This window comes from Magnolia sinica, chromosome 7 (genome assembly GCF_029962835.1).
Source record: "Magnolia sinica isolate HGM2019 chromosome 7, MsV1, whole genome shotgun sequence".
Taxonomy (NCBI): domain Eukaryota; kingdom Viridiplantae; phylum Streptophyta; class Magnoliopsida; order Magnoliales; family Magnoliaceae; genus Magnolia; species Magnolia sinica.
Genome location: NC_080579.1, coordinates 90,217,743 through 90,245,215, shown reverse-complemented (window position 1 = coordinate 90,245,215; position 27,473 = coordinate 90,217,743). Strand labels below are relative to the sequence as shown.

Here is a 27,473-nt window from a genome sequence, read left to right as displayed (position 1 = left end):
GTGCCAGCTCACGGTAGGATGTCAGTCTTAAAATAAGAAAAACTTACAACTCAGGTAAGTCACCACATCAGAAAATCCTGTCCATTGCACATGCCTTGTACATAACACAAATTAAACCATGCAAAGTTCCATGGCCCACTATAGATAGGTCAAAACAGAAAATCATTTTGATTGGCACTCCTAACCCACAATTAATGGACTTGCATTCGTTGGATTACAAACCCACTACTTTTCATCACAACCCTGCAGTAGAGCCCCACCAACCTAGCCAAAGAGGTTTTTGGTCCATGACCCATCTACGATGGGGCCCATGATTTGAGGGTTTCCTTTAAGCTACATGCAAACCACAGACGTACTATTTATAAGTGGATAATTATAAACCATCCCCATTCCATAAGCATATCAACGTTCTCATCCCAGATGATAACAAGCGGTCCAGATTCAACACAAATGCATGGTCCACCTAAACTGTGGACCAGCTTGATTTCCCACTGTGGGCAGCCTCGAAATGCGATTGTTGGCGTAGTCGAATTCAGCAACCTCGACGATCTAGTGGGCAGAACCAATGCGGGCCATGGAATGGTGATCCAGACCATTCATCAGATGGCCAGTGGAAGAAATGTGCATACATAGCCCAGAGGGCAATTGGGGCCTATGATTCAGTGATGCAGACCATACCTTCTAGTGAACCAGATCATCCATGCCATGGCCCATCATGGTTCACAGGCGCCCTAAAATCTTCCAGATTGGGCGATATTAGCCACCCAAAATCTTGGCTGATTTTCTGAACCATCAACATTTCCTCCTAATCAAATATTGGTAAGCTGCGGATCTAGAAAGGACCGCAACCTTCCAACCTCAAAGACCATGGGGCACTCGTCCCAGCCACGGCCCATCAGATCAATAATGGTTCAGATCACCGAACCACGGACAATTGGCATCACAACACCGCACACATCCCACAGCATCAGGACCATACCATTCCCCAATGAACTGATTCGATTTTTAACCATTGGATCACTATCTCACACAGGTGGGGCATGTCAAAGCAGATCAGATACTTGCACAAGCTCAAATTACAATGGCGGATGTTGATTCGGAGAACAAGTGTGTGTATTTTTGGCATCTATGTCACAAAGCAGATATGATACTTGCACAGGTTCGAAGTACAGTATACAGCTCTAGCGACTATTACAAATTTTCAGCAGCTCCTGATTTTTGTACCAACAAAGAATGGTAAAAATTACCTGAATTGAGTGTGGCCCGCCTACAGCAGCAACTCCTCGTATAAAGCTTGGACAGTTGCAGATTCAATGGTCGATGATCTTAGTAGGAGGGACACTTCTTATGCTTCTGATCAGAGAAACCGTCATTGATCACCTCACATCTGCATCTGAAAGACGATGAAAAACAATCATGAGCTGAAAGTTTGAACACTGTTTCGATGAATACTAGGGCTGTTATTAGGCATCTGTAGCATGGATGAGTTATCAGGTCCCGAGCCTCGGCAAATATATATAGCTCGCTGACATGCAGAGATACCATGTGTGTGCAGACCATGACCCAGTGACCAGACTGTTTATCCAATGGGCACGGCCACGGATAGGGATACCATCTGTAGCATGGATGAGTTATCAGGTCCCGAGCCTCGGCAAATATATATAACTCCTCGAACCCATGATCTCGTGTTGAAACTCTTGTGAGTCTACCACTGCACCACAGGGTTGTAGGCCATGTACTGAGGGCTTGGGAGTAGGGACCAATGATTCCTCCTTCAACATGATTTTCCATGAATGCAAAAGGGTTAGAAATTAGCATATTCAAGATAGCTGAGGACAAGTACAAAAGGAGAGAGACTGATTTCTATTGAAGATCAGATAATGCTTTGAAAATCAAGGACTTCAAACCAACTAGTTTGTTTGGGAGCATGCACAAAATTCTTGCTGAGGCTCTTGGCAAGACATAAAGATGATGGGCCATATCATATATTGTTCTCAAAGAGCTTTCAGAAAGGAGAGACAAATCCTAGATGGCATCTGATTGGCGAATAAGCACATCATCTGGAGAAGAGCAAGTTGAGCAATGCCAGTATTCTAGCAGTTCTACGCATCGTTCTAAAACTCAGTCAGTCAAATAAAAAATTGGCAGTCAACTGGACTCATTGGGATTTTGAGCCGTCTTCTGGAAACTTGCCGAGTGGCGTGACTCAGTCGGGTCTCGACAAGACTTGTCTAGTTGGTTTGAGTTTTCCAGCCAACTCGTTATGACTCGACTGAGTGACTGGCCCAATCAGCTGGGTTTTCTTCCGAGACTAAAATTGCTAGTTGTGAGAATGAAAGGGACAACCTCATCTATAAAAGCAACTACATGTTACCACCATATTACAATGCACAATTGTGTTTCCCCTGGGTCTTTTAATTATTTTATCCATTTTCAACGTCTTTAAATGCATTAAATAATAAAAGCTCAGTTATTAAAATATCGAGTTGAGTCAAGTCAATTAAACACTCGGTTGAGTCTTCAAGTTGACCCAACCTGGCTAGACATTGACTTGAGTTGATTTTTTGAGTTTTTGAACTATGGTATTACAAGCTCTTATGGTCTTAGACAAGAGGACCTACCCTGTTTCTCTACTATGGGGTCCAAGAGTTTTGAGTTTGCTTATAGAGAGGGCTTCAGATATTGGCCACATCAGCGGTTTTGGTGATGGCAAACCAGATGTAGTAGTTGTCCATCTTCAATCCGTAGAATACACTTATCATGAGCAGTGCCTCTCTTGATCAGATTAGAGATCTTACGGATGATATGTGGTGTTTTAAAGCGGTTTCAGCTCTTCAGGTAAATGGGGGTACAAGGGCTACGGCAGAGGTGGCCTCAAGGGAGGAGCTCACTCTGTCTGTGTTGGATTGGGCAGGTGCAAAAAAGTGCACTTGCCTTTTATTCACTTCGAGCCCTTTTGGGTTCCTGTGGGGTGCCATCAGGTCAGGTGGTTGGTTTCAAATTGGTCCATCAAGAAGATAACAGCTTGGAAGTGTGGAGAGATTAGCAGGGTGAAAGGACCGATGGCACTTTCACTATCAATTCTCTCTTTGGGGTTATTTGCTCCTCCAATGGAGCTCTCTATCCGCATGCTAACACGTACAGGCCCGTTTGGTTATCACCAAAGAACTAACTTTTTCTACTTACAGCAGTAGATAAATAACTTATTTGAGATAAGTAAGTTTAGTTTAAGATCAATTATAAGTTTACTTAAAGTTACTTGATCACTTCAGCTTAATAAGTAGAAACCGAGATAAGCTACTTGAGGCACAAGTAGCTTAAGTAACTTACGAACCAAACACCCCCGTAGGGACCTCGTACTCTGCCAAGAGTCAAAGCTTTCACCTAGTTGGCCACATCAAATCAAATCCCTAGTATTGAGAACCCGAAAAAGCGGCAGAGCTATCGCTCCCTTGTATGTGCGAAAAAGACAAGGAGACTGTTCCCACTTGGAATCACTTCTTCACTTTGTTTGGGATAAATTGGGCCCTCTTACGGTCCCTCTTTGAGGTGATGTATTTGGTCCACCAGTCTGTTTCAAGCTAAAGTGGAAGTCCTTCGTAAGTTAGTGACTTGGCAATTACAGGGTCACTTTGGAATGGAAGCAACAGAAGATCTTTGAGACAAAACCAGCGTCAGTGATTTGGATAAACAGCAGGCTCGCATCCAAGGCTCTGAGCTCTTGCCACTACAGATTTCACAGGTTTCTCCTATAGGGATATTCTTCAGGATTGGAAAAGAGTTGTCTGAATTGGGGGAGAGTACGGTGTCCTTTTGGAATTGGCAGCCCACTGAAAAATGATCACACCTGTGGGGAGGTGGAGGCTAACTTAGAGAAGTTGATCGTGCTTAGAAATGGGTAGTACATGGAAGGCCCTTCTTATTCTGGGAATCTAATCATTGGGAGATGCTCTTGGCATATCAGCCAGTGGGCTTTCAGTAGATTTGTTGGGGCCTTGCAGGCTCGATTCATGTACTTGAGAGGAAAGCAATATATAGTTTTCAGTCATTAACAGCTTGAATGTTCTACGCAAGTGGCATGTTGCCAGCAAAGATGGGGCTGTATGTGAAGGTTTCATAAACAGTGTTTATATGTGATCATTTCTCTAATCTTGAAAGAGAGAAAAATACAGATTAAGATTTTCTTACCAGTTAAGTAGAAACCAAAATTTAGATCGAGGACAAGTGTAAATATCGATTAAGAATAAGTGTTTTTTTTTTTTGTTTTTTTTTTTTTGTAGATAGAAGAGATATTAGAAATTGGTCAAGGTTCTTGATAAGTTCAAGGTCTAAATCTTATTTCACAAAAGGGAGAAAACGCTGGGCATCCTACAGACTACCTGAAATCAGCCACTCCAGCAATATGTGGGACCCACTATCCATGATCAGAACCATTTCCCCTGTGGGCTCCACTATGGATGGACCATGGTGAAAACATCCACTGGATGGATATTCGGGTAGGCTCCGTCGTGACCTGCAAACAGAGTTAAAAACTAAAAAGGCCAAATATTTCACATTCTTCAAGCAAAGCCCTTTCATTGGAAGCGTAAAATTGTCCAACTGGTACAAGCAACGCCATACAGATGAACAGTTCCAATCACCAATCGTGGGCCCCAACTAGAATGTAGGGACGCAAGTAAATTTTATAGTGGCCCCACAGGGTATTAAACTAGTCCTACATTAAAATTGGAAGGCTTTCGTTCTTAAAGCAAGGATAAGAGCTTCTAGAACCACGCATTTTCTAGCTGATGAGCTTAAAAAATCACGCAAAAGGAATTAACAGAGCTAGTACAGGTAGATCGAGATTTATGTTTCTAACCATTAATATGGCCATCACTTGTCTTGTCCTCTGGAAGGTTTTGCGCCAGAAATAGCTGAATTGACCTCCAATATCGGTCCCCTCCAACCAACCATGTGTCCATATGCATACCAGTTGGAAAATCGACAAATAGACACCTCCTGTTGTGTTCTATTGCTTTGTCAAAGAGCATCTTCATATGAGATGGTGGAACCATCTCATCTTGCAACCCAGAGAGGAACAGAACTGGCTGTTTGATCTGCAAATACGAGTTAAACATTAGCAATATTGAAGTGTACAGTGTCGTTCAGGAGAAGAACCATGGGCATAACCTGTGGAACAAGGGGGCACACAGCAGTCTTTAGGAATGCTTTGAGGTTGACATGTATCAAAATGGATGTGTGTCCAACACCTTGGACAGCCCAATGCATAACAGTAATGTTGGATTTGTTATGTTCTACTAGGGTTATGGCATGTGGAAGGCACGTGGAGATGGTAGGGGAGAGAAAAAGCGAGAGAAACTGAGGGAAATGGTGCAGCTACAACACAGGGGGAGGGATTGCTCATTGCTGGCAAACAGGGCGTATGGGCCAATCTGGGGAAAAATTTTCAGAAGTTATCAGTAAATTTCTTTTAAAAATGTGAGGATTCCGAATATCAATTATTCTTTTGGTTTTGGACATGTATTTGATGGTGAAACGAGCCATTCTTTCGTAAGAATGCAGTCTGTCAGGCAGTGTCAACTTGACCTATTGAAAGTCGACCAAATAAGCTTGATTGAACACAAATCAAACATGATTTGGTGGATTAGGGCCGTTAGGCATACATGCAACAAACAAAGATGATTTTTTTAAGGTGATAGTTTACCACCTTATGATATTTCCCAAAATGGTCCACTCCACTCCGGTTCGTCAAATCCCACTCAAATTGTGTTTCGATCCTCAAAATAGTCCTACATCTGGTTTTTACTTGGTTTCTATGTTTCCTTCGTGGTTGAATGAAGGAAGAAGTGGAAAAGAGAGAACTTTGAAAATAGAGCTTTTCAAAATGGCCCCTTTCTGGTCATTACGGCCTGTAATGGTGCAGATATTGGCACATTTTCTTCATAATGAACTGATTCGCCCCACATCTCATGATGGGGGTGATTGTTTCCTTTACATAATGGTTTACATTCACAATGTAACCATTTTTTAATACTATGCTTGGAAATCTTAGTTGTCACGTCATCAGAAAGAAACTAGATGGCTTAGAAAAAGCTGAGAGAAAAATGAGAAACAGCTTGCATTCAATGGGGAAATTTCAAAACAAATGGACTGCTAGGATTGGCAAAACGGATTAATGGTTCTGATTGCGCTAGACAATTTCCCTCCCACCCTCTCTTCAGCCTCTTGTATGATTGTGCCCCATTGCCTAGATTTCTCTAGACAAGCTGGACACTACAAGACTGTTTAGCACCAGTACCACATCTAGGTAACACATTCATAAAATAAGATGCCTACAGGACAAAGCAAAAGCTTCAATTTACCCAATATCCCTCTCACCTCGCCAACAACATCAATTGTACTCCAAGGTGAGCGTACGAGACAATTGAGAACCTTTGGGCCTTTAGAAGCACTGCCTCCTATGAACCACTTCAGGAAGGGCAGTAGCACTCCAGCCATGTCCAGAATCGAAGTGAAAGTGTTCTCCATTATCAGAGCAGCAACCTGTAATTCAGAACTGGACCATCATCACCAACATCAACACCACAGCCGTTACTAAAATGGTAAGAGGACAACAACGAATTCCACATGTTAAGCAGTTTTAAAGCTTTCGATGCGTTGGGCCCAGCATCTTCAAAATGTTGAAATTACTCAGCTGGTGCCTGGCCCATTGACAGCCCTAAGCTTTTAAATCTATACACGCATTCATAAGAAAGACAACATTTAAATAATGTAATCACTAACTGAAAATCAAATTGAATGGAATAATAGACATTTGTGTTTGAATTCAATGTAGAAATGGGGGTCCATGGTGTATCAAAATTTTACCAAAAAGGCCATTGCAAATAATGTTGCTGTAGTGTCAGCTTCTTTTAAGGGATTAACCGTTGACTGAATAAAGGAGTGTTTCGCAGGTTGGTAGGCGACATCGAACTTCCGCCACAAGGCCCACAACTTTTACTCATGAATCCTGACAAGCGGAACAGGATTCGTGTAGCCAATCCCAATTAGTTGGGATCAGGCTTATATGACGATGAGGGAGGACAAGCAATTGAAACGTCTAACTGAATTTTATAGTTGTTTATAGACAAACTCTCTACAAATTTGGCACTGAGTTTGAAAGCCAAACTTGACTGGCAAATCCACTTGGGTTTTGGACAGCATTTTTATGATTATACATCATTGGTAGTTAGGTGAACAGGCTTAGGCCTGCAGTTTTTGCCAACAGAATGATGCAACGGAAGTGGAACAAGATCTAGAAGCTTCACACAGGACATTTCTGATACTCGAAACCACAAAAACTGACAATTTTAGGGGGATGGATTCTATTGCTCTAACTTCTATACATTGCTTATTATGGTTTATCTTCCGTGCTGATAGAACAAAATAAAATTCTGAATTACCAGTCTTACGATCAGACACTCCATGTGTCGAATTTGACAGTCTTACCCATATTTGTGCAACTTTGATGACAGCTTGCTTATTATGGTTTATCTTCTGTGCTGATAGAACAAAATAAAATTCTGAATTACCACACAGTCTTATGATCAGACACTCGATGTGTCGAATTTGACAGTCTTACCCATACTTGTGCAACTTTGATGACAGCTGTGTATGCTATAAAATGAGTAGGACTGATAATGGGTGAGGTTCAGATTGAATCCACTTAACATAGCGAGAGCCGGTAAATACACCACCAGCCAGACCTAGGCTGCTTCGGTCTTGACCCAACCCCCGACATACTCATACCCCAAGCCGAGACGTTGAAACTTGAAGTGAAGAGAGAAGATGCCCATTTGGAAAAATAATAATAATAATAATAATATGACAAAAATACCCTCATAAAACAAAGAGAGAAGATGCCTTCTTTACGCACAAGAATGCCCTTCCGAAACCAATAAAATGCTATGCATACTAGAGATACCCATTACAACTCCTTTTCAATGAACTTTAGAATGGGAAAAAAAAAAAAAGCAGTTGCCAACAAGGCTGCGTGACCTTTTTGAATGAGCATGGTTTGGGCATGGAACTCAGGCGAAAACAGGTCAGACTCCAGCAAAGCTTGACCCGAGTGCAAACTTTTTTCTTTTCTTTTTTTCTTTTTTCTTTTGAAAGATAGTGGCAATTTAATTCAAGAACAGCACTGAAGTGGCACAAAAGACTACATCCCAAAAAGGAAAGAAAAATTACTTCCATAAGATCATTTATACAAGAGCCTAGCCCTGCTAAAGACCTCCACTGCTGAGCTGCCCTCGCTTTGAAAGCATCTTCCATTCCTCTCCACAAAAGCGCCCTGAGACCAACCAACAAGACCAATCTCCAAGTTGCCCTCACTTGCTTCCCAAGTCTAACACCATGCCAAGTCATAAGAAGATCACCCATTTATTCTGGCACCACCCACGATATTTTGAACAACCTAAGGAAACCGGTCCACACCTCACGAATGAGCGGGCAATGACTAAAAGATGATCAACTGATTTTGCATTTGTCAAGCACATCATGCACACGTTGTGAAGCACCATTGACCTTGTTTGAAGATTGTCAGTAGTCAAGAACCTCTTCCTCTCGACTAACCAACTACAAGCAGCAACTTTCAAAGGAGCACCATAGTACCACACACGAAACATTCGCTCCCCCCACGGAGATCGAAGCATATTATAGAAAAAGCAAACCAAGAGGGGACTCGATTTGTCCTTTAGCCAAACCATCCTATCCCGATCCCCCCTCACCAAAAAGCAGCATTGGAGGCAATTCAAAAGCAATGCAAGCTCCTCCACTTCCTTGTCAAGCAAGTTCCAACGGCAAGGAGGTGACCAAACTATTGTCACCGCAATATTACTTTCTAGAGACAAGCACACTAGTCCGGAGGGGAGTCTCCTCAACCCACACATCCTCTCAAAATGGATCTTCACCTCATTGACAACGGAGAACCCAAATCCCTCCTTAAGCCTGGACTTCAAGATAGTGACCCCCTTCCAAACCCTTGATGCAATATAATGAAGAACCACTAACTTGCCATCCTTTGTCTTAGCATCCATACATATTTGCAATAGTCTCTCTCAACAAAGCACCCTCTTTCAATCCAATCTCCACAAAAACTTACCCAAAAATGCATGATTCATCTTCTAGGAATCCTTGATGCCAGCTCCCCCTCTTCCAAAGGCTAACACACCTTTTCCCAACCGAAGAGATGATTTTTTTCTTTTCTTTCCTTCCGACCCCTACCAAAAGAAATTGAGCCTCAACCTTTCCAATCTGACCCAAACAAACTTCAATGATCTAAAAAAGGAACATGAAGTACAAGGGTATGTTTGATAAAGCTGCTTCGATGAGAGTTAGCCGGCTGTCGAAAGACAAGTATTCTACTCTTCCATCTTGATAATTTCCTTTCAAACATTTCCACTACTTTGTCCCATAAATGCTTTGCTGGCATCCCTATACATAGTGGCAGCCCAAGGTAAGTTGGTAGGGAAACTTCACATGCTACACCCAAAGACCCTTGTCATCCACTCGACCTCTTCCATAGGCATTCAGACACCCAATAACTCGCTCTTGGCAATATTGACTGTTAAATCTGACACCGGTTCAAAGCATCTAATTAACATTCTCAACTTATCCAACACAGCTGCATCAACCTCGCAAAAAGAAAGAAAGAAAAAAAAAAAAAGGATGGTGTCATTGGCAAGCTGAAGATGGGAGAACGGCGAACTCAACCTGTCAGCCTAAACCATCGAATGAGACCAACCACCTACCCTTTCTCTAACATTCTACTCAAGGCTTCTTGCCACCACCAAGAATAGAAGAGGAGAGAGTGGGTCCCCTTGCCTAATGCCCCTGAAGCTTTTGAAGAAGCCCATGGAGGAACCTAGCCATATGAATAAACTCCCCTTTATCCAAACTCTCCACTTTCACCTGCCACCCAATCGGCCCAACATTAGTCCAACAAGCTACATTCAACATGATCGTGAGCCTTCCCTACATCCAGCTTACAAACAATTCCTTTCAATCCTTGCACCTAGAGTCAATGCATTTATGGGCTATCAATGATGCATTGTCCAATATGTCTACCTGCAACAAACGCATCTTGATTCTTAAAGATGACACTCGCCACGACCACTCGAAATTTCGTGTTTTGGCAAGGATCTTATATAGTCCCTCCTAATCAAGTCGATCAATCTAAAGTCCTTCAAGCTTTTTGCTCCTACCAATAATCGACCCCTCTCAAAGAATTCTAACATGAAACACATAACATAACCTTCTACAACTTCCCAGAACACCTGGAAGAATGCCAGAGGGAAGCCATCAAGGCCTGAAGCCCTGTCCCTATGTAATAATCACAACAGCCTTGACTTCCTGTTTAATGAAAGGTCTCTCGAGCAAATCACCCTCAACACTAGTTCTGCCCATAATGCATGCCTTCTCCCTATACAAAGAGCCTTTTCACATTAAAGTCGCCCCCCACACACCGTGGAAACCCAAACCTACCATGAAACGAGCTTAGCTCTACCTAGAACGTATGCCTCTTCAATGCAAAATTTGGGCCATACATAGCCGTGAACAAACACTAGAAGCCAGTTGCCACGCCCTTCAGAACCACTGAGACGGAGAAGTTTCCTTCCCACCAGTTCACCTTAGCCCCAACATTTGAGTCACACATGACCACGCTTCCCCCAGCAAAACCAAAAACATCAATGGCCACCCAACATTTAGAGTTGATGTCGTAAGGGGAATCCAACAACTTCCTATCAATTGCTTGAATCTTAATTTCCTAGAACATTATCGCCTTAGTGCAAATATCTTTAATCTACCCCCTTTTCTGCTTGCACCCCAACCCCCCAATATTCCAACTTAAGAACTTCATTTGGTAACTGATCTCCCCTTCCTTGCCCCATCTAATATACAATTGGAATCGTAATTAATATCATGTGCGAGACGTACCAGCTCGTTCTAGGCTTTTGGAGACTTTTGAACCTTCTTATGTAAGATAGGTTGTCTTCTGACTCCTACGATCCTCGATAAACTGGAAAAGAGCATAAAAGTCTTCATCACAATCACCGAAAGTGACTCCAACCATCCTTCCCACATGGTTCAACACTTCCCTAATCTAGTCGTTGCGTACTTTCCATCCCCGTTTTCAGCATCTATACTGGAAAGCCATGCATGCTCATCAGTGATGCCCATATCCATGTCGCTCCTGGCACAGCATACCAGCATCCAGCACCCTCCTAAGGATCCCCCCATAGCCCTAGTCTCCATGATATTCCACCTTAACGGGCCCACCCATCCCTAGCTCACGTTCTTGAAAACATCCACCATTGCTCACATCCCCACTTCCCCCAGTGATTATCGCTAATGATTGTATCTCTTCCCTACCTGGCTTCCAGCACCACCGTCACAGAGAGGGCATAAGCCACCTCCACCTCAATCACTGGAGTCAGACTCAACTACCTCAACCTCGAGAAGTATGCCTCCCTCGAGCAACATCCAAGGGGGAAGCTTCGCATGTACGAAGATTATTATTCCAAGCCGCATGAATTGCACGAACAATAGTGTCACATCACATGAATCGGGAGGGGCACCTAAGGCGCTTGTCTTGAGTCTCTCCAGGGACATGTGGGCGACTCTCTGACACACAACTATCATCCCTCACCCTTGAGCTGACAGTTAGGAAACACGTCACCCAGCCTCCCTCAAGCAACATCCAAGGAGGAAGGTTCACATGTACAACGATTGGTGTTCCAAGCCGCATGATCCGCCACGAAAGATAGTGTCACACGAGGCAGGAGGGACACACGAGGCACCCGTCTCAAGCCTCTCTAGGAAAACATGGGGGGCTCTTTGATATACAACTAGCATTCCTCACCCTTGAGTTGACAATCAAGGAACACGTGTCACCTAATGTCGCTGCCACTATGTCGAGCCTACTATCAGAGACAACACCAAGTGCCTAGTCCCCTGCCTCCTCCGTCTGAATATCTCCTCCGAGCTTGACGACTTCTCTAAACCTGACTCCCGCTACAAATTCTCTCTCACACCACTATCAACTTCTTCCTCATATTCTCACCATCCGGACCTCTGCATCTCCTTCCGTCATTAGATCTCCAGCTGCAACCTCGCCAATGCACGAGCCAACCATCATGATGCCTCAACCAAAGTTCTAATGGCATCTCCCACACTTGGACCATGCCTCCCAACCAAATGACGATCCATCAACCTATATGCAAAGTTGCACCATTGGTTCGTCATTGTAAAGGGCCCCGCAATGAGGACTCCAACTCCACCTTAACTTGCACCTTAACTTGCAGGCTCAGAGAGATCCAATCCTCATTTTCTGTGAATGGTTTGAGTTTTCATGCACCTTTTTTAACTGCCCCGCAGTTGGCAAGCTAGCCCTTCACCTCTTCGATGGAGGCATCGTCCTTCAACAGCACCATCAAGCTCCACTAAAGCATTCCATAGGCGTTTTCCACCACCTTTGGGTGAACTCTCAGTCTCTCACCAATGAGCCCTCACTAGAGTCATCCCTCCATGTTCTAGTTCCTCCTCTGCATCTACTCCTACTTATTGCGTCCCAAGTGCAACCTTAGCCACCACATCCCTGTAGGAGACACCGATCATCACTCTATTGTCCCTTTCTTTCACAGCCCTTGTGCTCTCAACCCCACCACCCCCTCCTTCCCGGCCAAGCCCCGAGCCTCCTTCCACAACTTCTTAGTAGCTACTTGATTCACCATCTTCAGTCCATATCGGGCCTTTTAAATCGATTACCTTCTCCCTTCATAGCTTTTCTCGTTCAATGTAACAATTGCAAAGGGAACCTCTTCAATCTTCTATAGGTCCACAAATGGCCTTGGGCCTTCCATGCCCCTTTTAGCCATAGGACCACCACCTCCTTCACCGAAGCAACAATGCCGAACACCCTTTTGAAATGAAGCTCCATCCACCTCTCTGAGAAGTTTTCCACGAAAAGGGTGGGGAGCTCAGGTACAAGGCCTAAATAAAGTGCAACCCTTTCCCACCTCCGACCTTCATATTTCCTCCCTCGGTAAATTCCTCCTTCCCACACCTCCCCACAGTCGAGCCCCATTTTCCTTCTTCTGCTCCCTCAATTATAGTCCCCTTTCCCATCCTACCCTCACCATCACAACCCTCTCCCCTCAAAACTCCTCTCACCCAACTCCTATCCCCATTCCCCCTCCTTTCCCACCCCAACTGCAATCGCCCACTCAACTTCATACCCATGATTGACATCGATCGATAATCTCCTTTACTCACTTCAGTGCCGGTCCGAGCTTCTTCACACCCTCGTCTTTGTTCATGATTTTGAGGTAGATCATCTCTCTCACTTCCCACTTTCGAGACCGGCATTTGGAATCCCCATCACTCTTCGCTGCAGCAAATCACGTAACTAGACTCTCTACCTCATGAGTTTGGTTTTGCATGTGCCAACTGTTATCCTTTGTTTTGTGTGTACCAGATGTCTTCCTTGTTTTGCATGCGCCAACTGTTCAATTCACACGAGCGCAAACCATTGCCGCCACTAATAATAAAGTGATACACATCATATATACGCCCACTAGCAATTTATGGAGTGGAATAGAGTTAATATGGCAATATTTTCAGAATGCTTCTGTACTAATTTATGAAACGAACAAATATACGCTTGATCACAAGAGGATGACAAGAAACATACCTTTGAATGTGTAGTTAAAGGTTAGAAATAGGAACTCACTGTGTATACAAACAGGGGAAATAATTCCTGAGTTAAAATTTGTAATTACTACCAATAACGGATGGTCAATATAAGGCATGTTTATATTACATCAACAAAGAGATCATTGAAGATAATGATGAGACTGAGCAATCAACACTCTTAAAAGCATTAATACTTTTTTGGTCAATGGAAGGTAAAAAGAGAAGTTCTTCACATAGATACAGATTGCTTCTTTGAGGATAACATAAAGAAAATACTTGCTTCATAAAGTAGAGCCAAAAACATCAAAGCCAATGAAGGTTTCAAAACCCACAGGAAGTGCCAGCAATAAACAGAAGATATGATAGATAAAAAGCCTAGTCTGATGATGAAGGTTAAAAATAATGAAGAGAAGGATTTCCATTAGTTGGGAGAAAGGTCAGCTACTTCCATTTAGTCCTCAGCCAACCTAGCAGGTTTTAATCATAGATACATGGTTTTAAGCAAGTTTAATGGAGAAATGCCTTGTCAGGATTGTTTCGTGTGAGAACTGATCCAACTGCACCCCCAAGAGATCTTCCAAAAACAACTATCCTGGCTGTGTCAATGTCAGTCCTCTTGACCAGATAATCCAACGCTGCCTGATCACAAGAAAAAAAAAAAGTGAATTAAACACATGATTTAGCGTGTAAGCAGCATATGTAGAAATGATTAAAGCTTCGAACAGAGACCCAGACCTGAGCATCCCTAGTAATACCATGTTGGGAAGGGTAGCCATCACTCTCCCCATATCTGTTTAACAAATCAAGAAACATGATCTCATTTGGTTTCATGAACCACAAGTCCAACTATCAAGACCATCAAAATGCAACAAGATTTGAACTTTAAGATCCTGGAAGAGAAATATACCCCCTATAAGAAAGCATGAATACATTGCACTGCAATTTCTGCAGCATCACACGAACAAATTCAAGACGGTGGGCAATATCTGCAGGAGTAAAGGACTTTCAAAAGAAACCGAACCCAATTAAACATTAAAACGCCAAGTGTTAGCTCCTCAAAAAACAAAGCCACTAGGATACTGCCAGCATTTTCCTGAAAAAAGAGAATGGTAGGACCTGCAATAAAAGCAACATCACTGTTCTCAATATCTTAAATAAGATGAAGAATAGATGATCGAATCTGATATAGGTACCAACCAATAAACAAGAAGGATGACTGGCAAGATAGCAAAGAAACAGGATATTTTAGTTAATATTCATGTTGCAGTTTCATGCTGCCATTATCCGATTTGTGATGGGAAGCACCATGCTGACCAATGGGAACAACCAAGCAAAGTGCTTGTGACATATTCTCTTAGTTTTTCTTCCAGAAAATTGGAGAATCTGGCCGGACAACACCAAAGTCTTCAAGGGTGTCTCAGGATTGCATCACTCTTTCTCAACTATTAGCAAGATGGAAGTGCACAAACCAAGGTATTCAATAACAGTAACAGTTATACGGACAGTTACAGCCATTTTTTTTTTTTAATGTAATGGCATTACGGGCCATTTTTTCCATAACGGGCATTATAGCCCCGTAACACATAATGGTACCTACCATTACCATTATGTAACAGCCGTTACATAACCGTTTTTGGATACCCTGGCACAAACAAGAGTTTTTTACCTACAGCTTGAGCAACAGATGTATTGTTTGTTTGCCATAGTAATTGAATAATGTTAATTTTCAGTGGTAGCAAAGGCAGCCTTGAACAGAGATGGAAATGAGTTTTTTTTTTTTTCTCTTGCTTGAATGGTGAAGTGGCAATTCTAGCTTAGATAGCTTGGTTACGCCTTGCCCAATAATAAGGGTAATGGATCCAAATGTTCGAGATCTACTAGGTTCATGAGAACTTTTTAATCACAAGCAGATACCCTAAACAACATTTGGATGTTTGAAGTGTCTGGACAAGACTTCATCTCTGTATGCACGATACAAGTGAGATCTGGATTATACATTTTGGGTTATATTGTTAAGATACCATACTTCAAAAGTCATAGTGATTGAGTAATGATGGTGAGAATTTCGACATGCATGTGATACTCATGAGGATTTATGCCTAAATTGATCCTTCACTCCCGATGAATTAGCATAAAATGCATTGAATTAGTGAATCTTTTGTATTGAATCAGTGGATCAATTTTGAATCTATAAAATTGTCCAATCCCAATAATAGTAGTAGGAGAAGAAGAGAAGAAGATAAGAAGAAGATTGCCACAACCCTAAACCTAGCCAACATTTATGAGGGATCTTTCTATGAGCTAGATGATTCATCTGATACATCCTAAATGTGATCAGTATGTCCAAAGAATCTGTTCAATTAGATATTCCTAACCGACTAATTATTGCTTGAAAATTGCCAATTATTAAAAGGATATGACAACCCAAATATTAACGGGAAAGTCCAACAACTAAAATATTGGGATAACCGAAGGGGATATGTTGGGCCTCAATCAAAAAAGTGCAAAATGCAATATAAGTTTAGCTAGTTTATTGGACAAAAAGTATCTTCCATGACCCAGGTAGTGACTACTTTCCCAGAAAGAGGGCAACAAATACTATTGTCATAGCTGAAAGGTGGATTCACCTGCTCCATTACGATACTCCCAGCTTATACACCAGCAGCTCTGGCTGAATATTTTGTACCATGACCCACATACTTCAATGAATGCAGGAAGGGGCGTGCATAGGAGATTGTGAGAGGAGTGGACAAAAGTCAGCAACCATCGACAATTGAAAGGGCTCTTTAGCCCCCTTTTAGGCAACATCCCTTGCTCTTTTGAAGAGAATGAGTTGCTGGCAGTGTTTGGAGCTTTTGAGGTGGGTTTTTTTTTTTTTTTTGGGTTAGCTTGTTAGTACACACCCATGTCAGTACACACACTCCATGTTAGCCACCCCCGCTAGGGATCGATACCAAGACCTCAAGTGTTGAAACGAGGTCAACCATCGGCAATGTTTATAGGCAACACCCTTACTCCTTTCTTCACATGGTTTTTTATCTGTTTCTTTTTACATCATCAGGCAGGGCAACACACCCGATTGTTCTTAACTTTCTTTTCGTTGGTTTGAGCAGATTTTTAAGGCCTTCAAGACCGAGGAAGGACTCGTGTACATCAAGCCCAAGTTGCACCCTAAAGATGAATGCCGCTAACACCATGACCGCAGAGTTTGGGAAGAGGCTCAGGTCACCTGAGATTTACACCGTGGCAATCGAAGCACACACGAATGATGTGTTTCACAGCCATCGGTGCCGATAAATACAGGAGGCTGCCTGTCTTCGCCAAGGGTTGGTAGGGGCTTTTAATCTTGTATTCTTTGTCACCTTCGTGGTGCCTTGTTAATAATATTTATGTAACCTTTCAAATAAAAATAATAAAGATGAGGACGGTTTCTTTTTGTTTTATTTATTTTTTCACTCCCATACTTCTGTTTTTTAATTTCCCTTTTTTTCCACATCCAATAGATGCATATACTTGTATGAGTTTGAGAAGAATTGCTTGTTTAAGCGACAAGTATACTTATAAAGTTAGTTTACATTTTCAATGCACTTGATCTTTGGTTCTTTATAAATAAATCATGAGGCTGGATGCTCAGCACCGTTTGCAGACAAAGGCTTATTCTGGCAATGTGTACTAGTTTTGGATGATACTCTAAACCTTGCTTTAACTACATTGGTCCTTCCCTAACAAGGAAGAATTGGAACCCCACATTCCTTCAAAATCATTCTAACAACACATCAAAACACTTTTAAGCCAATGGCCCATGAAATCACATCCCTTTTAACTTTTTGGAAGACCTTGTCAAGAGATCCCTCTCTGTATCTATATGTTCTATTATTTCACTCGTTCCAAATTTCCCACAATCCTACTGTGAAGTCAATTGCCATAGTATCTTTTATATCCTATTACTGAATAGACATTCTATCCAACTCAACCAAACACAGCTATCTCTTCTTTCTTTTTGAACAGTCGCCATGAAAGCTTCTTACTCTGACCCGTGCCACCTCCTTGCCATGCCAGAAAGAATTACTCAATCATTTTTGGCATCACCCAGGCTACTCCTAAAGGATCAAAGATACTCCTCCAAATCTTCTACTTAATAACACCAAATGCCTCGAGTGGTTTTCGATTGCTGTGATTCCATATCCTGTACTGCACATGACACCCTGAAGATCACAACCATGCATCCCGTGGGCTCCACCATTCATTATCCACTAACCAAAAATTTCCTTGATCAGACTACCATAACCATAAATGAACTTTTTCTCACAAAATATGAGCGATTTCTGGCTAATATTTTCCATATGTCCAAGCCAACAGGTTCAGGATCGTCCAAACGATGTAGTTTATGGTCTATAGCCAATTCAATGTAGGACCAACTGAATGAATGTCTCCGATCACATCAGTGTATGCCATGTGTGTGGCATAACGTACTTGCATTTTGCATTTTATATTTCAATCAGGAACTAACCTAAATACCATTTCCTCAATCAAGAGCAATAAATTCAAATTTCTATGAAAGAAGGAAAAAATAAAACGATAAAATTAAAACCCTAGTGCCAGTTAAAAACAACCCCCCACAAAAAAAAAAAAAAAAACCACCCTGCCAACAAAGAGCCGATAAAAATACCAAAATAGCCTCTGATCTCAATTACAAAACAAGGGATTCGAGAAAAGGAATCAAAACCCCCAGAAAAAACCAAAATGGACAAAAGCCCCAAAACCCTAACCCCCCTCCAATTTCCCAAATCACAACCCCATCAAATTAATAACAACAAATTTACTAAAATGACCTCAGACATCAAATCCCAAAATTAGCGAATAAGCCAAACGGAAAACCTTAACCCTAGCTCCAATCCGTCCAAACTATCCAAAACCAGCCCCGAGAATGTAGAAATTTACCAAAATAACCTCAAAAAATACCAAAAGGAAAAATGCAAAACCCTAACCCTAGCACAAATCATCCAAACTACCAGGAAGAAAAAAGAAGACCCTCGAGATTCAAGAATATTACCAAAATGACCAAAATTCATCGAATCCGCCTTCGAGAAGAAGGGCCAGAACTACGAAAATAACCTCAATCGCATTTCAAACCCTAGCCCTAGCTCAAATTCGTCTAAAACAAACAAAATGCAATGAAAGCATACCAAATAATCAAGAGAATTACGAAAATGCCCTCCATTGCGAGTAGAAATGCGGTACCTTGATGCTCGGGGAAGAGCTTGATGAACCAGGCATGGAGGCGGACCCCATCGGACGATCTCAGCCACACATCTTCGTACTTGAGGCGGAGACGTGCGGGCGTGATCGGGTAGGATTTGGTGAGGCCCGGCAGGACTGGAACATACACCAGCTTCTCCTGAAAAGCCACCAGAAGAGCCACACCAGCCACAACTATCCCTCCCAGTCCGTATAATCCGTACAGCGCTGCGTTTAGGTATGACACCATCTCTCTCTCTCCCCTTCACTATTCTCTTCCCTTCTCTGAGTTGAAGAAGAACGGAGGAAGAGGAAGAGGGGCTATATGGTACTCTGGCTGCGATGATGCTTGATACGCGGGCACTCGTAATTGTACACGTGGCATATATTAACTCAAGTAGACCGATTAGATCGTGCAGACGACTGTGGTCTGTGGCCAAGTCAGAGGCCAATTATCTGATTGGTTAAACAATCCTAACAGTGAAAGCTTGCTTGTGAAAACAGGGCCGTAAGAGTTTTTTAAAATTTTGGTCGTCCATTAATGGTCCTCCAATTGGATAGTTTGGTAATCATGGCACTGTACGCGAACCGAGTTAGCTCACTCGACTTGGCTCGAAAAAGCTTGATTCAACTCAATTCGAAATTGACTTCGAGCTGGGTCAAGCTGATTTTTTTAGCTGGGAAAAATTTTGAACCGAGTTCAAGCTTGCCCGAGCTCAACTTGGATCAAACCCAACTTGAATCGAACTCACATTATACCAATTCAGTGACTCAATTACTTTGATGTTGATGTTGCTCACTACATGTTTGATGAAATAACTCAACAATGTGTGGCCGGTGGCAAGGAAGGTATGCATATGAAACAAATACCCTTTTTTGATGAAATAACTCAACAAAGTGTGGCCGGTGGCAAGGAAGGTATGCATATGAAACAAATACCCTTTTTTACTTGATTTTTATATTACCTAGAAGATGTGTTTCTTGATTTTGATGTTGCTTAGAAAGTATTTGATGAAATGTCTATAAAATCATTAATGCTATTTACATATAGTAAGATTTTGAAGGTGTAGTCCATGTGTTTGTAAAAATGTTGCACAAGCGAACTCGGCTCAATCCTATCTCGAATTGGCCCAACCTGTTGACCAAACCGAGCCGAGCCGAGTTGAGTTGTGCCCAGCTCAACTTAGTTCAACTTGTACACACCTCTAGGTAATCAAATAAATTTAATTGGTCGTGATATGTCTACACCCTGTACCATAATTTGGACTGTTCAATTTGTGATTATCATAGGCCACGCATGCCATATCTTCCATCACCTTTAGCTAGAGTATCAAATTCTAGCCATAGTAACAAATTATTACTAGCCCCCCACTCCAACACAGACGAGCTATAGATATCCTAGTCATAAATCCACGGACACATATTGCCTACTGACACTGCCAGTAGCATCAATAGCAAGGTGGCTATCGGACAATGCTTGTGGGCTCCACCATGAGATATGTGTTTTATCCTTCCATATATCTAATTTTATATTTAAATTAAAAAAATGGGTATGAAATAAAAATGAGACATATTTAAATCTCAAGTGAGCCACACCATCAAAAAAACAATGGTGATTGAAGGCCCTTTGTTAAAAAATTCTTAAGACCAACTATAATGTTTATTTTCCATCCAACGAGTTGATTAGGTCATACAAACCCTGAATTAAGGGAAAACACAAATATCAACTTCACTTAACACTTTTATGGCCTAATAATGCTTTAAAGGTAAGCGTTCAATCTCTACTATTTCCTACAGCGTGGTCCGCATGAGACTTGAATTTTCCTAATTTTTTGGCTCATTCATTAAATGATCTAAAAAAATGGATAAATGTTATGGATAAAAAGCATACATCATAGTGGAGCTCATAGAGTATCGTCTCATAGCTATTGTTAGCATCAGTATGCAATCCACATTGTCCATCCTATTCCCAAGACATCAATAGGGCAAAAATCTAAAAATCATATGGATACAAAACTCACACAAAATATAAAATAGTGAGAAGAAAAACATATGCAAGCGAAAGCTTTTTAGAGCCAGCTACTATGTTTGTATGCCTATTTTATCCCAACCATTATGTGAGTAATTATCACTCAAATAAATCATATGTAGAAATAGTGTATTCCACGGAAGGAAAAAAAAAAAATTGTGTATTTTACGGAGTTTTCTATGGTTGGCATTCAATCCCTACTATTTCATGTGGTGTGGTTTACATAAGTTTTATTTCTACCTATTTTTTAGATTCTTTAACCACTGTTATCTTGAAAAATAAATGTTTATATACCATGTAAAATATGCATCCCAACGCAGTGCACTTGAGCTTTCGGAAGCAGATTGGGTGGTGACCCAACTCCACCCAGCTAAGTGTGCTTGGGGCAACATTGACTTTATGTGATGCATATGTTATTCAAGTGCCCTTTCATTTTATCAAAACATTTTATATGGCATGAGCATAAAAATGAAGCAAACCAAAAGCTCCAGTGGACCAAGCCACAATTAAGAGCCCATTCAGTTGGATGTATCTATATGAATTTTAATATGTTTTATAATTTTTAACATTAATTACTTGCCAAAAGAATTTCGGATGGAAGGGAAGCTATATGACCATGACAATAATAAATTTTAGAATCGAAATATGAGAGAGGCCTCTATAGGTCCCACCAAGATGTATATGTCTTTCCATGCCGTCCAATCATTTGGTCATACCATTCTAAAGCAAGCATCCAAAAGCAAGGTTGATTTGAAGTTCAAGTGGACCACACCACAGGAACATTTAAATGGTTAGTGTTCAAATTTCATTATTTTCTATAGTGTGGTTCACTTGAGCTTTAAATCCACTTCAATTTTGGACTCCTACCTTAAAATGATATATACTAATGAATGATTGGCATAGATATAACACGTATCATGGTGGGGCTCACAAAGTTTTGGCTTCCAATTACGCACCTTATAATAAAAAATAATAAATCAATAATTTTTTTTAAAAATAAATAAATAAAGTGGGCCATACAAAGGTTTCAACGGTGGGTGTCATCATCCCCGTTGCTTCCTATGCAATTCACCTGAGTTTCAGATGTGATGCATTTTTTTAGCGGGCCTTAAAATGAGCCGGTAAAATGGATGGACGGCCTAGATTTAAAACAAATACATCACAGTGGTTCCCACGGTGACCAACACCACTTGGCTGGGTGGTGTTGGGTCACCATCCAATCCGCTTCCTAAGATTAATATATGACAAGTGGGGCCCAGTTATTCCTCAATCCAGACTTTTGGTTTGCTGTGACCTGGAAGATGCACTTTCAGTTGGAATTTTACTTTTGATCTGTGCTATTGGAGTAGATGTTTGATAATCTAAGTCCGACAAGCTTCCGTACTTAGCTTGCAAAGAATACAGGGGAGTTTTTTTCCCACTGTACGACCCACTCGTGGGCCACGCACCTTACTCGGCACATTTATTCTTACCTTCCAAGAATACTCCCCTCTTGTACGGACAACATTTCACGGGTCAAAAAAGCCCATGCTTTATCAATTTCACTCGGTTCTCTCCCTTACACCCAATTATACCTCAGAACTCATCTCTATCATTCATATTCCTTATTTTCACCCATTTTCTTTGTTAAATCTCCATATAATCTCCATCCTACTACCACATTACATCTTCCATGTTCTATTCTACTCAAGGCTATTTGCATTCTTTTTTCTGAGAGGATGTGGATGCATTAATAAACGTGAGATCTTAAAGTTTTGGAAGATGAAGAGAGAGGTATTTAAAAGTTGAAGAGTGTTTGGAATATGAGAAGATGGTCGTATAAATAAAAAGAGAGGTGTTTGGAAGATGAGAATATGGTAGAGAGTTTTACAAAAAAGAGAGGGTTTTAGGAAAGGAGATGAAGAAAGGATTTAGGAAAGAGGAAGATGAGTGTTTGGGCGTGTGGGGGACCTTAAATACAAGTGTTCTTAAGTATAAGTGGGACCCACGTAGGACTCATAAAAAAAAAACAAAAAAAGTGCTCGGCGGCACTACCACACCTCTAGCGATCAACGACACTAGCATCGAATCGGAATTGACCGCGAAGTGAAGGGAATTAACCATGAAATGCATGGGAATTGACCATGATGTGAAGGGAATTGACCACGAAATGCATGAAATTGACCGTGAAGTAAAGGGAATTGACCTTGAAATGCATGGAATTGACCGTGAAGTGAAGGGAATTCGCCGGAATTGACCACGAAATACATGGAATTGACGGCAAAGTGAAGGAAATTGATCGCGAAATGCATGAAATTGATCGTGAAGTGAAGGAAATTCACCACGAAATGCATGGAATTGACTATGAAGTGAAGGGAATTGATTGCCAAGTGAAGGAAATTCGCCGAAATTCACTGCGAAATGCATGGAATTGACCATGCAGTGAAGAAAATTCTTCGCAAAATACATGGAATTGATCGTGAAGTGAAGAGAATTCACCGGAATTCACCACGGTCAATTCCATGCATTTCGCGGTCAATTTCCTTCACTTCACGGTCAATTTCATGCCTTTCGCGGTGAATTCCCTTCACTTCATGGTCAATTCCATGCACTTCGCAGTCAATTCCCTTCACTTCGCAGTCAATTCCATGCATTTTTGAGTCAGTTCCAGTGAATTCCCTTCACTTCACGGTCAATTTCATGCATTTCGCGGTTAATTCCCTTCACTTCCCAGTCAATTTCATGCATTTCGCGGTGAATTCCCTTCAATTCATGGTCAATTCCATTCATTATGCAATCAATTCTCTTCACTTCGTGGTCAATTTCATGCATTTCGCGGTCAATTCCGGCGAATTCCCTCCACTTCACGATCAATTCCATGCATTTTGCGGTCAATTCCCTTCACTTCATGGTCAATTCCCTTCACTTCACAGTCAATTCTATGCATTTCGCGGTGAATTCCCTTCACTTTGCGGTCAATTCCGTGCATTTCGCGGTCAATTTCAGCGAATTCCCTTCACTTCACGGTTAATTCCATGCATTTCGCGGTCAATTCCCTTCACTTCGCAGTTAATTTCATGCATTTCGCGGTCAATTTCTGTGAATTCCCTTCACTTCATAGTCAATTCCCTTCACTTCACAGTCAATTCCATGCATTTCGTGGGGAATTCCCTTCACTTCACGGTCAATTCCATGAACTTCGTGGTCAATTCCCTTCACTTCGCGGTCAATTCCCTTCACTTCGCAGTCAATTCCATGCATGAATTGACCATGAAGTGAAGGGAATTGACTGCGAAATGCATGGAATTGAACGTGAAGTGAAGGGAATTCGTCGGAATTGACCGCGAAATGCATGGAATTGACTGTGAAGTGAAGGGAATTGACCACGAAATGCATGGAATTGGCCGCGAAATGCATGGAATTGACCGTGAAGTAAAGGGAATTTGCCAGAATTCACCGTGAAATGCATGGAATTGACCATGAAGTGAAGGAAATTCGCTAGAATTCACCCGAAATGCATGGAATTGACTGTGAAGTTAATGAAATTCACCGTGAACTAATTAAGATTGACCATGAAGTGAATGAAATTGACCATGAACTGATTGACATTGACCACGAAGTGAATGAAATGGATTTTCAACCATCAACCTGATGGAATCTTGGAAAATGACCAGGTTGGTTGGCTAAAGTAGCTTCTCCTACCCCAAAATCATATATGGTACGTCAAGTAACTCATTCTAATTTATGAGATATACTTGTTAAATGAATAAAATGAGAGAAAAATATTTTTATATGCTTATATATACATATTTATATAACTATGTATCGGAGAAAAATGTGGGGAGAAAAAGTTCTCCTTATTAAAAAAAAAAAAAAAAAACTACCAGACTGCCACAGCATTGCCATGGTACTAGTGGTAGTGCCACCGCAATATGGCAGTATTTTTTTTATTTTTTATTTTTTGCTGATGGAATCTCCATTACTTTTGTAAGTCCCATCACGAGGTCTGTGTTATATCCAAACCATCCATCTATTTGGCCAGCTCATATTAAGGCTTGTGATGAAAAATAAGACAGATCCATTGAAGCCCTTTTAGGGGTTACAAAAGTTTTAGATCAATATGAAATTTGTTTTTCCTCTTCATCCATGTCTCTGTGACCTCCTTATGAATAGATTGGATGGAAAGTAAATGTTTTGGTGGGCTATACAAAAATTTTAACGGTGAAAATCAAATTTCCCGCTGCAATTTGTGGTGTGGTACAGTTGATCTTTGGATATGATTTATATATATATATATAATGCTTAAAATGATCTCGAAATATGGATGAACCATTGTGATATAATAAATACATAATTGTGGGGCCCATGTAACTTTGACCTCTTTTGAACCGTTCGTACAACTCGGAGTTTGAGGAGCGTCAGCGCTCGTCTTCGCACACCAGCCAATCTGCTTCCGGAAGAAATGGCGGGGTATTTTGGTCCGATGAAAAGTTGCCCGTACACCAAGGTCGTAATTTGGTATGGTAAGTTTGGACGGGCGTCGTAAGGTAGCCGGCTTAAAGGTGAGGTGTACAGTAGGAAAAAACTCAATAAAGAGTTATATGATACTCTGGCTCGTTTGGCGCTTGATACGCATGAACTCAAAAATTATACACGTGATTGATATTTATTATTATATTTTTTTAAATGACTAAATTGTGCAACCCACTAACGCCGAGTCATGAACTCAATATCGGATTGGTTGAACAATCCTAACCTCTTATTCATGGACACTTGTTTGTGGAAATAAGACTTTTTGATACTTATCAATTTAACCATCCACTAAATTTCTACCAATCCGATAGTCATTCCATCAAATAATAATAATTTTTTGGTTCATAATATATCTATACTAGTACCATAATTTAGACGGCTTCATTTGATTATAAACATGCAACGTGTGATATTTCTAAATAATTTCTAAGTGGGCTGATTATCATCCATCACACACTGCTAGCGCATTAGTTTTTTTATTTTTTGCAAAAGGAAATAAGTTTTTTCCTACTGTACTCCTCACTTTTAAGCCACGTACTTTACTAAGCCATTCCAAATTTACTTTCCAAAATTACTTCCCTATTGTACAGATGCATATTTACTAGACCGAAATGCCCCTACTTCATCAGAAATGTTAATTTTGAAAGCTAGGGTTCCCTATGGGTACGGATTATAACTATAGCCCTTGAAATTGACCGCGAAGTAAAGGAAATTCACCGCAAAGTGAACAAAGTGAATGGAATTGGCCGTGAAGTGAATGGAATTGGTCGCGAAGTGAAGGAAATTGACCGCGACGTGAATAGAATTGACAGCGAAGTGAATGGAGTGAAGGAATTCACCACGAAGTGAAAGGAATTGACCGCGAAGTGAAGGAAATTCACTGCAAAGTGAATGGAATTGACTGCGAAGTGAAGGAAATTCACTGCGAAGAACATAAATTAAATGAAATTCACCACAAATTAAAGGAAATTCACTGTGAAGTGAAGGAATTTGACCGCAAGTGAATGAAGTTAATATAATTGACTGTGAAGTAAAGGAAATTGACCGCGAAGTGAATGGAATTGACGGAAAAGTGAAGGAAATTAACCGCGAAGTGAACGGAATTGACGGCAAAGTGAATGAAGTGAATGGAATTTACCGCGAAGTGAAGAAAATTCACCGCGAAGTGAAGGAAATTCATCGTGAAATAGATAGATTGAATGAAATTCACCGCGAAGTAAAGGAAATTCACCGCGAATTGAAGGGAGTTGACTGCGAAATGAAGTAAATTCATTGTGAAGTGAAGGAATTTGACTGCGAAGTGAATGTAATCGACTGCAAAGTGAAGGAAATTCACCGCGATGTGAAAGAAATTCACCACGAAGTAGATGAATTGAATGGAATTTACTGTGAAATGAGTGAAATTCACCGCGAAGATTTTATAATGGGCCCTACGAAATCTTTAACGATGAAAATTAATTTCCCTACTGCTATTTTTGGTGTGGTCCAGTTGATCTTTGGATATGATTCTTTTTTTTAATGCTCTGAAATGATCTCGAAATATGTATGAACGTTGTGGATATGATAAATACATGACTGTTGGGCCCATGTAACTTCGATCTCTTTTGAAGTGAATGAAGTTGATGAAATTCACTGCGAAGTGAATGAAGTTGATCGCGAAGTGAATGAATTTGACCGTGAACTGATTGAAATTGACTGTGAAGTAAATGAAATTGACTGTGAGGTGAATGGAATTCATTGCGAACTGATTGAAATTGATCGCGAAGTGAATGAAATTCACCGTGAAGTAAATGAAATTCACAACGAAGTAAACAAAGTGAATGGAATTGCCGACAAAGTGAAGGAAATTCACCGTGAAGTAAATGAATTGAATGGAATTCACTGCGAAGTAAAGGAAATTCACCGCAAATTGAGAGGAATTGACTGCAAAGTGAAGTAAATTTACTGCGAAGTGAAGGAA

At 41.1% G+C, this 27,473-nt stretch overlaps 1 protein-coding gene across 2 annotated transcripts; it reads right to left on the bottom strand.

Annotated features, from left to right (window-relative positions):
* Positions 1 to 1,041: 1,041 nt before the first annotated feature.
* Positions 1,042 to 19,296, bottom strand: LOC131251678 (alpha/beta hydrolase domain-containing protein WAV2). 2 transcript variants are annotated; one of them, XM_058252551.1, is made up of 8 exons: positions 18,976 to 19,294; positions 14,815 to 14,850; positions 14,642 to 14,720; positions 14,470 to 14,524; positions 14,257 to 14,373; positions 6,379 to 6,543; positions 4,859 to 5,096; positions 1,042 to 1,393 (listed from the first exon to the last, which is right to left on the bottom strand). In XM_058252551.1, the coding sequence occupies exons 1-8, from the start codon at positions 19,220 to 19,222 to the stop codon at positions 1,377 to 1,379; spliced, it is 954 nt and encodes a 317-aa protein (XP_058108534.1). In that variant the 5' UTR covers positions 19,223 to 19,294; the 3' UTR covers positions 1,042 to 1,376. The 2 variants fall into 2 exon arrangements, with proteins under 2 accessions (XP_058108534.1, XP_058108533.1); XM_058252550.1 differs by lacking the exon at positions 1,042 to 1,393 and adding an exon at positions 4,396 to 4,513 and having other exon boundaries at positions 18,976 to 19,296.
* Between the last annotated feature and the right edge of the window lie 8,177 nt (positions 19,297 to 27,473).

What these genes read in the sequence shown, in the direction of transcription:
- LOC131251678 (XM_058252550.1), bottom strand. Translation starts at nt 19,222, where the DNA reads ATGGTGTCATACCTAAACGCAGCGCTGTACGGATTATACGGACTGGGA. An exon ending in CACGAAACAATCCTGACAAG is followed by an intron (nt 6,544 to 14,256) that starts GCATTTCTCCAT and finishes TCTGAATTACAG; the next exon opens with GTTGCTGCTCTGATAATGGA. An exon ending in AAGTGATGGCCATATTAATG is followed by an intron (nt 4,514 to 4,858) that starts GTTAGAAACATA and finishes CTCTGTTTGCAG; the next exon opens with GTCACGACGGAGCCTACCCG.